The sequence below is a fragment of the Podarcis raffonei genome, chromosome 15 (genome assembly GCF_027172205.1).
Source record: "Podarcis raffonei isolate rPodRaf1 chromosome 15, rPodRaf1.pri, whole genome shotgun sequence".
NCBI lineage: Eukaryota > Metazoa > Chordata > Lepidosauria > Squamata > Lacertidae > Podarcis > Podarcis raffonei.
The window spans coordinates 25,496,474-25,507,695 of NC_070616.1; the positions used below are offsets into that span (position 1 = coordinate 25,496,474).

The window sequence follows — 11,222 nt, forward strand, 5'->3', positions numbered from 1 at the left end:
ACCTGAATCAGATCAGACTGTTTGTCTATCAAGCCCAGGATGGTTCAGTCTGACTGAGAGTGGTTCTCTGGGGTCTCCCAGGAATCCAGGACGGCTACCTGATGCTCTTAGAAGGTGAAGGAATAGAGGAATAGAGTTAAGGTCACAGGAGGAGGAAGCTGGATCACAGCCCTTGCAGGGTGAGATTAAAGGTTCATAGGTGTTAGTTAAAGGTAAAGGGACCCCTGACCATTAGGTCCAGTCGTGACTGACTCTGGGGTTGCGGCGCTCATCTCGCTTTATTGGCCGAGGGAGCCGGCGTACAGCTTCTGGGTCATGTGGCCAGCATGACTAAGCCGCTTCTGGCAAACCAGAGCAGCGCACGGAAACGCCGTTTACCTTCCCGCCGGAGCGGTACCTATTTATCTACTTCCACTTTGAGGTGCTTTCGAACTGCTAGGTTGGCAGGAGCAGGGACCGAGCCATGGGAGCTCACCCTATCGTGGGGATTTGAACCGCTGACCTTCTGATCGGCAAGCCCTCGGCTCTGTGGTTTAACCCACAGCACCACCTGCGTCCCAGGTGTTAGTTAAGCCTCTGTAAATAAGCCGTATTGAAGGGCAGACCACCTTGGATGAGACTTGCTGTTTTGAGACTCAGACCTGGTCTGGTCTGCAGATGTGGCAGAGATGGGAATAACATGAGACCTGGAGTGGTAGAATGGCCTCTGCTGCTTCAGTTTGCAGGTGAGAGATCCCATTTTTGAATGTTTTCCTCCAAACTCAATGAAAGTAGAAAGCTAACCCCGCAGGTAGAAACCTTCTAGTTTAGCCATTTCCCCTCAGGTCATTTGTACTGCAGCTCTCATCGCATGGGGGTCCAAAACATCTGGAGAGTACCAGGTTAGCAAAGGCAGTTTCTAGCACAATCCCCACCCCACACTGTTCAAGTTTTCTATTGGCATGGCTATTTTGAAGAAGAAAAAGGACCATCCAGAAATGAAACCCCCCTTGAAATGGTAGAGTCCATTCTCTAACCCAGCAGATTACCAACTCTTTCCCACCCCAATCTTCTGCATGTGTGTATGAGACTGTAGCATGCGCACTCTGACACATGCATCTTGAAAGAAGTCGAAAGGGTCTGTTTACTGAAATCTGATTAGCAGAGGTAGCCAGTGAGTGCCGTTCACAACTAGTTGCAAAGGCAGAGATCCATGTTGTCTAGCTTATACCAGGGCTGGAGAAATATTTATAAATGAATCGCTTCCACCTAGACCCTGAAAGGGAAAATATATATATATATATATTTGCATTTGCAGGTGGATTGGACAAAGTACATTGCAGTGAATGGAGCAACTGCCCACCCACACTATGACCCAGACGGGACAGCGTATAACATGGGCAACTCGTATGGAAAACATGGTGAGATTGTATGGCTCAGAAGAGGCTGATTTTTCTGACTTCTAGGAGAATCGTGACATTGTGTATGAGATTGTGATGTTTCTATGCTAGGGATGGACTGGATGCGGAGCTCCATTCACTACTGGACCAGGTTCAAAGTGTTGGTACTACTATATAAAGCCCTATACAGCTCAGGACCAGATTCCCCGAGAGGCTGCCTTATTTCTTATATATACCCAGTAGGTCACTGTGGTCTGTGGGAGAGCTTCTCCTGCAACTTCCGAAGATACCAGAAGCTTGGTCCACATGTTAGAGACAGAGCAATAGAATCCCTGGATTGCATGCACTGCCTCTGGTATATTTTCTTTACAGATTTATAAACCACTTTATAACCTGAGGCCATCAAAGCAGTGTACAACAAAACAAACTCTAAAAAAAGAATAAAGCACATTTTACAGATATCCCATAATTAATATCCCCTAAAATGACTGTTCCACGCTTCAGGAAAAGCCTTCTTCCACATTAATTATTGTTTTTTTCTGCAACAGTAGCTACTCTTTTTGGGGGGGCGGGGTGTACATGTTTATAAAAACATAACATGTAAAGACCACCCTGCCCTCATGGTAACATCATTAATTTATTTTTCTGACGCACATAATCACAGCAATATTGTCCTTTGTGCATCAAAATATTTGCTCATCTTCAGAAAGACGTTAGCTCCCCTGATGAAAAATATATCACACTTGTGACTCTTGGATAAGGGCTGCTAAGAGACAGGCAATAGCAGCATTCAAGGCAAACACTGGCAGATCCTCTCTCCTTATAATCTTACTTTGATGAAAGATTCCTCACTCCACTTTCTCACAGCTCTGATTAAAACACACAAAATAGCTTGACAACTAGCTGACAGGAATTTATCTGTTGATTTTTCCAGTCCTGTAACTGATTCTGCACTGTATATGGCTTTGTGCATTGAAATGAAATGGTGCAAAGCATATTTCTATTGGCTTCAGTGGCGATTGCAGCCTACTTATTGCTGTGCTCGGTGCAGCGATGGTGAAGTCAGATGTGTACGAAGTGTAGAGAGAATGCACTAAACTGAAATATTTGGAGTATTTATTGTAACTGGCAATATCAAGCTTGCAATGAAGAGAAGTGCTGCAGGAGGAGAGCCCTGAAAGAAATTTTCAGCACCCTGCATTGTTGAAGTTTAGGCAGCCAACTTGCTCCAATTACTCCCAGCAATTTAGTGAATTTGCTGAACTTTCAATGTTGTTGCTCGGTTCACTTGCTTCTGTTCGCTTCTGTGTCAGGACATGTGAATAGCAGGGAAAGGTGCCAGGCTCCTGTCATTATATAATAAAACATTTGGGGCAGACTTGGAAAACAATGTAGAAGTCTGCAGAACTAGTTTTGCATTCTTTCCTGCAACTCATATTTCACTTTGTTCAGAATGTACCTAAGGCAGCACCAGTTTGGGGGGATCAGATGTCTGCTGCATTATTGTTCAAGCATTAATTTTGCCAAGACAGACACTTCATAAACAAAGGTTTTTAGATGCAGAGATTACAGCAGATGCAGTTTGCTCTTTTTATGTCTGCCTGGTCATTCTGTTGGACTGCACTGTCAACTGACTAATCGATTTCTGTTTGGAACTGTCAGAGAGCAATACCTTTTCCAGTGCATCTGGTAGCAGACAAAGGCAAGGGGCTTTTGATTTGCTGAAGATGGGTGGTGGTGGTGGTCAGGGAAGATGATCATTATATTTTCTCTTCTCTTCTGCTTTTATTCAAAATAATTTATTTATCCAAAGCATTTCTACTCTGTTCTTCAGCCAGAACTGCTCCCAGGGTAGTTTACAAATCCATAAAAACAACAACAGTCCTTGCTGGCTCCTCAGGATTGCAATGTAAAAATACATGGTTGGCATCCGTCTGTGTTGGGAGACAATGGAGGAGTGTGCCTTTGGGAATGAGGTCAAGCTGTTGGACGGTTGCAGCGCCTGCTGTGGCTGTAGAGACCGATATAGGAGAGACATGTTTTGTTGCAGCTGGGGCAGATGAAGACGTCCGGTTGTGTTGCTGCAGATGCACCATGGCATTTCTTCTCTCTGCTTCTCTCTTCTCCCAGAGGTCATTTCTCCTCTGGTCATTGCTATGGATACATGACTTGACTGCCTGCCTCCAGGCACTGCGGTCGTCTGCAAGGGATTCCCACATGTGGCCGGGTTGATGTTGCCAGCCTTCATGCCACGTTTGCAGACATCTTTGTCATGCAGAAGGGAAAAGGGATGGGGAGAGAAGTGGTTGCAGTCTCTAATGCAGCCTTCCTCAACCTGGTGCCTTCAAGGTGTTTTGGACTACAACTCCAGCACGTCTGTTGTAGTCAACATCTGAAGGGCCCCCAGTTCAGGAAAGCTGCTGTAATGTCATGGAAAGCATGGGAGTTTGGCAAGCGCTTTCTGGTTAGATCACTGGTGTTCCTAACACTGCCTGTGGCCCTTGGACATGAATAAGAGGCTTCTGTCACATGAATAAGACTGGCCCAGAACCTTTATGTGCTTATCGTTTCACAACCATGCGTTGGAGGTTGTGTTTTCCACCCTCTTATATTAAATCCAAATCAGTGGCATGGAGTGTGCATGGCCTTATTCTCAACTGGAAACATGGAGGCTTATGAATCGCAATGCCTTGAGTCATGCATTTCTTCCAAAACCCCACATCAACAATTATGGAGCCAATGTCTAGTTCCATCTGTAGCTGGACTGCTGGCCGGGTCATGTTCTGAGCACAATTCAAAGTGTTGGTGCTGACCGTTAAAGTCCTAAATGGCCTCAGCCCTGTATCCTTCAAGGAGTGTTTCCATCCCCATCGTCCAGCCCGGACACTGAGGTCCAGCACTGAGGACCTTCTGGTGGTTCCCTCCCTGTGAGAAGTGAGGTTACAGGGAACCAGGCAGAGGGACTTCTCGGTAGTGGTGCCCACCCTGTGGAACGCCCTCCCATCAGATGTCAAGGAAATAAACAACTATCTGACTTTTAGAAGACATCTGAAGGCAGCCTTGTGTAATGAAGTTTTTAATGGTTGATGTTTTATTGTGCTTTTAATATTCTGTTGGAAGCCACCCAGCTTGGCTAGGGAGGCCTGGCCAGATGGGCGGGGTATAAGTAATAAATCATAATCATAATAACTACTACTACTGGGAGCCACCCAGAGTGGCTGGGGCAACCCAGTCAGATGGGCAGCTAATAATAATAAAAAATAGTAAATGCATTTTCTCTCTTCCAGGCTCCAACTATAACATCATCTGTGTCCCCCCACAGACGTCGGGCTCCGATGACTCTAGCCTGCAGGGTGCGAAAGTGCTGTGTTCTATTGAGCCAGAGGATAAGATGAAACCTTCCTATTACCACAGCTTTGGTGAGAGTTGCCAGCCCTCTTTTTAAGTGGAGCAGATGTACCCATAGTCGATGTTGCAAGGATGGAACATCTCTGAGTCAAAGCCAGACGAAATGAAAGCCTAGTCAGTGGGTTGGAATAGAAATTCATCAAATCACTTTAACACAGCCAATAGACTGAAAAGAACAGAAGGGCACCGGAATCTCAGAGCACAACAGATTCAAAAGTGTAACATAAAGATTACCAGTTAGAGCTACAGTTATCTTGGACTGGTCCCTGGAGATAGTCCTTCCAGTTTCAGATGTTGAGGAATCCTATTGTTCTCACTGATATTAATAGAAATTTAGCCACCATCAGTGATACCCTTGGGTTTTTATCTTCCATGGGATATTTAACTTATCATTTTACTGACCTTCCTGGAGATTTGGTTACTAAAGGGCCAATCGTATGCTGCCAGACTCCAGCACTGAAATTATAAAATAGGACATGCTCTACAGATTCTACCTCCTGTCATGTCCCATATGGAGGAGGAGGAAGGGTGAGAGCCGAACACAGACAGCTTGGAGGACAACAAGCTTTGTCTAAGCACTGCAAAAGGTGCTCCCAGGTAAATGTGCTAACAGCCCTGTTTCCATTAAAAAAACACAAAGCTCTTAAGCCAAAGGTTTAAGGTTGGCAACCATGCTCTTATCTCAGAAGAGCACTGTCCTGTTTCCAAAAGTGCAGCTGCATTAGGAACACGTCTTGGGATCTGTATGAATTTAATTTGGACAATATTTAACTAGACCGCACTCCTCTAGTCCAAAAAGCAGCTCCATAAAGAAATGGGGAGGTTATCCTATTATTACAAACTTTTAATAGCTGCAGGAATATACTGATCACTTTTGGTATTCTTTTTTTTTTTTTAAGCAGACTAAGCACAAATCACAAGCGGTGAGATGTGTAGTGAGATGTGCTATAGAAATAGTGCAATCAATACTCTGATTAAATATATTTTATTCAAAGCTTTACACATTGAAGCCTTCCCCAACCTGGTGCTTTTGGACTACAACGCCACACGCTGGCTGTGGCTAATGGGATCTGTAGTCCAAGATCGTTTAGAGCATACCAGGTTGCACTGGATGCAATTTGAAACTCCTTCGGCAAGGAAAGGTCAAGATAGCAGGAGGAAAGTTAGGCGTGGCCATGACGGAAAGCAAAGCAGCAGGGGCTTAGCAGTGTTGTTGGAAGCGTTTGTCCTGAGCCTTGTTGTCTCCTGTTTGTAGGAATGAGTGAAAACTATGTGATCTTTATTGAGCAGCCACTCAAAATGAACCTCTGGAAGTTCATCACAGCCAAGGTTCTTGGGAAATCCTTTTTGGAAGCGATCAGCTGGGAGCCTGAGCACAGTACCCGCTTCCATGTAGTGAACAAGCTCACTGGGCAGGTACGTCTTCTGGGTTCACTGCCTCATGACCTGTTTTTCTTTTCTGGGCAGTGCCTAGCTTTTGCTACAATAGGTTTACCTACTGAAAAACTGCCCAGCAGCCAAGTCTGCTGACTTCTTGAGTTTTGAAGGAATGAGCTCATGTCACTTACTCATAATGCAGCTGCAAGTATATAAGGGGTGAGGAACATTCTGCAGCTTGGGGAACCATCTGCCCTCATGGGCAAATGCACAAGGGATACTGTATGTATCACAGTATCCAAGGCCACATTTCAGCCTGGCAGAAGCACTCAAGGAAGATGCAGTGATGGGCCAGGGAGTGCATGGCCTGGGGGCTGATAGAGTAATGTGGAGGGCCACATACAGCCCATAGGCTGGAAGTTCACTACCTCTGAAGAATTTCACTTCTTCATAATGTACCCCTGAATACTAGCTTCTGGGAATAAACAACTGGGAAAGATCTCCTTGCATTCAAGCCCTGCTTATGAGATTTGAGAGGCCTCTGGCTATCAACTGGGGGGAAGTAGAAAGCTGCACTAGATGGAACTAAAGATTCACCTTCCTGGATGATATATTCTCAAACTCCTGCAAGGCTTGTGCAATCTGCCTCTGTTGTAACAACATGAATTCAGTTGATAGCCATGTCACTTTCTCAAAACCAGATTCTTGCCGGAGCGCCAAAACCTGCACACCTGGTACAAATTTTGCATGTTGGACAAACTCTGCAATCATCTACCATGGGCTGGGGAGCTTGAAATATCAGATTCCTCATACGTAGCTATCTGGCTGTTGAAGTTTTCAGGTATACAGTGGTACCTCGGGTTACATACGCTTCAGGTTACATACGCTTCAGGTTACAGACTCCACTAACCCAGAAATAGTGCTTCAGGTTAAGAACTTTGCTTCAGGATGAGGACAGAAATCGTGCTCCGGCGGCACAGCAGCAGAAGGAGGCCCCATTAACTAAAGTGGTGCTTCAGGCTAAGAACAGTTTCAGGTTAAGAACGGACCTCCGGAACGAATTAAGTATGTAACCCGAGGTACCACTGTATAAGGCACCATCTCATGACATTGCTAACTATTGCCCCCCAACCCTGCCCCCTCACTCTTTGTGAAGTGTGACACTTTAGCCACCTCCTGTAGCAGCAGAGGGCTATGAAGTAGAAGCTGGCTAGCAGACTTCCTACTTTTGCCCCTGTATTAAAAACCTTTCCAGCAACGCTGAAATATATAACTTAAGATTTTCGGAGGGGATGCTTTGTGGAATGTTCTCTAGGTGTCACTGAGGGCCTGAGATGCCATCACTGGCATGTCTTGTGTTCCTTGCACAGGTGTTGCCCGGGCAGTACTGCAGTGAGCCTCTCTTGTTTTTCCATCAAATCAATGCCTTTGAAGATCAAGGATGCATCGTCCTTGACCTATGCTGTCAAGATGATGGAGGGGCTCTTGACGTTTACCGGCTGCAAAACCTCCATAAGGCAGGCGAGGCTCTGGATCAGGTAAAGCCAATGTTTGGAGGCAGTTGGGGAGGCCAGTAAGCTGAAGCTGAATCCTGTCAAGATGGAGGCACTGTTGGTGGGTGGTTCTCATATTCAGGAATTGTGTAAGCAGCCTGTTGTAGGCAGATGGCATCAGTGGCAAGGAATGCCTAGGTACAGCTCCTGTTGCATTCAGCTATGTCTTTTCCTGGAGCAAGATTCCCTTTCCCTCTCATTACATGCTGTGAAGGTGGAGTTTAGTGCATAATTAACTATGGGGAGTACAGCTGTGCTGTTGTTGTGGGTGTGGGGTTGCAGTCGTGAGCGCAGCATTTCAGTCCAGTGGGTCATCTTCAGTGCTAGTCCTACATAAAATTAATGAACTTATAGTCATGTCCATTAACTTCAATGGGTCTACTCTGATTTGGACTGGCATTGGATATAATGCCATTCTGTGCCCAAAGCATGTGTAGCTTGTAGCTGCGCTTGACAGCTAGTCATGTAGGCAGTTGAAATCTCCAGCTTCCAGAAGAAAGAAGCTTTGAATCACCAATGGTGCACTTTAACATTTCACCATCTTTAAATCCATTTTGTACAGATTATTTGGTTGGAGAACAGCAGCATAAAATTCAGAGAAGTGCAAATATCGAAGGGTAGCTATATTTTGGTTTGCATTTTATTTTAGAAAGTGCAGGTTTGCATTAAAATCAGAACTGAACCAAATTTATCCCAAGAAGGAGCCCAAGCTGGGAGGCCAAGGAATTCTATTTCTCTACTGGTTGGTTCTTGCTCCCTATCTCCATACCAGGCCTGCAAAAGGGGACCAGTTCTTCCTTTTGCAATGACATCCTGTCTCCTTGGCAGGCCTACAATTCAGTGGCAAGGCCGTATCCACGACGCTTTGTTCTGCCCATCACTGTGGATCCCAGTGCAGCTGTGGGACAGAATCTTAGCCCCTTGTCCTACACATCGGCGACAGCCACAAAAGAGTCCAACGGGAAGGTACGTAGTCTCTGTACAAATGGATGCTATAGGGGCTACCGTTTATGCCTGACATTTCCATATTGTGCTGAACTCGCTCTCCACGTGGTTGTATTGCCCACCAACATCCCTTTTGCTCCTATGTGCTGTAGCCGCCAAGCTGCTCCTTGCCAAAAGAAAATGTAAACACTGGGCTCCAATTTAGCAAGCATGTGAATATAGGAACTGACATTTCCAAAGGATCATGGGAAAGACCACTGCCTGGTGCCCTGAAGAGCTACTGCCAGCCAGAGAAGGCAATACTAGGCTAGATGGAGAAACAGGCTTACCTAGTATAAGGCAATGGCCAATATACCTATAACGTGCCGATTCCTTTTCCAGATCTGGTGCACATATGAAAGTCTACATAATGAGAACCTCAAGGAAGCAGGGGGTCTTGAATTCCCCCAGATTAACTATTCTTATTACAACACGAAGAAATATCGTTACTTCTATGGTTGTGGCTTTGGGCATATGGTTGGTGACTCACTGATTAAGACTGACATAAAGACCAAGGAGATGAAGGTAAAAGGATGAAACACAGTTAATTTCAGGGTGGGCGAGAGCCGGCTCTTAAAACCCACAATAAGGAGCCTGTTTTGTCCCCTTGTTTTTGCCTGCAAGATTTGGCGACAGGATGGAATGTATCCTTCTGAGCCAGTGTTTGTGCCAGAACCTAACTCTCCTGCAGAAGATCGTGGGATTATTCTGTCTGTTGTGCTCACAGCCAAGCAGGTAATTTGGTCTTCATTGCCTATATAAATGGGCCACTGTCTGAACGCTAATTTTAGGGCCAGGAATATATAATATATAATATATAATATATAATATATAATATATAATATATAATATATAATATATAATATATAATATATAATATATAATATAATATATATCAACAACAACAATGATCTCTAGTGAACACTGGTGTGTACAGAAGGATCCTGTGTTCTGCTTCGAAACGCAAGAACTTTGTGGGTGCTTACACACAACAGTTCAGTGTGTGGATTTGGTGCTGTTCCTGCATGCAACCTTTGCATAGCTTCCATGTGACATCCTCCTCATCAAAATGCCAATCCCATATAGTTTTCTCTCATTTAATCTGAATTTACCATTTCTGTGGAATATCTGATAAGTGAAATAACCCGGGCAAGGTCTGGTTCAAATTTGGGGCAGGTGAGGATATCAAATGGAATTTTGATGAGGATGGCATTGGGAAGGTGCTGTGCAAAACTTGCACGCATGGACAGTGGTGGGTCCACAGTAAACTGCCATGTGGAAGCACCCTGTACAGCTTCTCTGTTCCTCTGTGTTTCACATTTCTAATTTAATTGAAAAGAGCATCGTGAGAGGGTGCATTGGTGGGAGATAATCCTGCATTTCAGTATTGTTGTTCGACTTTGACCATCATTCTTGTTTCAGAATCGAGGCACCTTCCTGCTCATTCTGGATGCTGAGAATTTTACTGAACTGGGCCGGGCAGAAGTCCCTGTCCAGTTCCCCTATGGTTTTCATGGCATCTTTGTTCCAGGTCAATAGAGATTAGCCAGTGGTCACATAGCAGGATGCGGAGGAGAAAGAGTCTGCTCTACAATGCTCTGCGCTTAAAACCTTTGACAAGATACTTAATCTTAACCTGTCTAGGGGTGCCAACAGGCTGTCACTATTTGAGGGAGGGATTGAAGTGCATCTGTGAACTTTAGGTTTGCAGAATTAAGGCGGATTAAACACAGGAATCTGTTTTATACCAAGTCAAACCATTGCTATGTAGCTCAGTATTATCTGCACTGACCCAACAGTGGCTCTCTGGGGCTTCAGCCCCACCAAGAGATGCTGGTGATTGAACCTGGCTTGAACTTCTGCATGCAAAGCAGGTGTCCTACCATTGATCTACAGCCCTTTCCTTGGTACAGAAAAAACCACTAAAAAACTGACCTTTTAAAGTTTGGAAAGCTACAGGGAAATGCATTGGAAAATTGTGGGATTAACAATTTATTAACGGGAAGATCCCACCAGCAAATTGCTGTGTAACCTTGCTACAGATTTGAAAGAATACTCTGCAAAGACCACTCCTTAAACTTCTTAAGTAAGCTTTGCGCAAGCAAATCAGCTCAATAAACAGGCCTTCTAGAGGAGTTCTCGGGACTATTCTGATCCACAGAGATGTTCAAAAGGAAATAGGTTAATGAGTGTGAGAGCTGTTGCCAATGAAAGAAAAACATTGACCATAAATCCGAGTTTTTTTAAAGGAGGCACTCAAGCAATATCAACTTCAAATCTAACCTTTTGGACAATTCTAATTGTTTAGCCTTTATTTTTGTATTATCTATATTGAGATTTACTTATCTAAATGCAATTAAAGCGCTTTGGACATATTCTGTATATTTTCAAATCTTTTCAATGATAACAGCAATGTTTTAATGTGCTTTGTACTCTTTTGGAGAAGTTGGCTGCTGAAAACGAAGGGGTGGAGAGAGAAACAGACAGAGGAGAGAAACAGAGAAAGGGATGCCCTGATTCT

At 44.5% G+C, this 11,222-nt stretch overlaps 1 protein-coding gene across 2 annotated transcripts in view; it reads left to right on the top strand.

Moving 5' to 3' along the window:
- LOC128402847 (carotenoid-cleaving dioxygenase, mitochondrial-like) overlaps positions 1–10,716 on the top strand; it is a 73,300-nt gene extending 62,584 nt beyond the window's left edge. For both annotated transcript variants that reach the window (XM_053367249.1, XM_053367250.1), the window contains 8 exons: positions 1,298–1,400; positions 4,667–4,798; positions 6,043–6,203; positions 7,535–7,702; positions 8,546–8,683; positions 9,044–9,226; positions 9,326–9,436; positions 10,124–10,716. In XM_053367249.1, coding sequence (XP_053223224.1) covers positions 1,298–1,400; positions 4,667–4,798; positions 6,043–6,203; positions 7,535–7,702; positions 8,546–8,683; positions 9,044–9,226; positions 9,326–9,436; positions 10,124–10,240 — 1,113 coding nt within the window. In that variant the 3' untranslated portion in view covers positions 10,241–10,716. The remainder of the gene's footprint in view (positions 1–1,297; positions 1,401–4,666; positions 4,799–6,042; positions 6,204–7,534; positions 7,703–8,545; positions 8,684–9,043; positions 9,227–9,325; positions 9,437–10,123) is intronic.
- Positions 10,717–11,222: the final 506 nt, after the last annotated feature.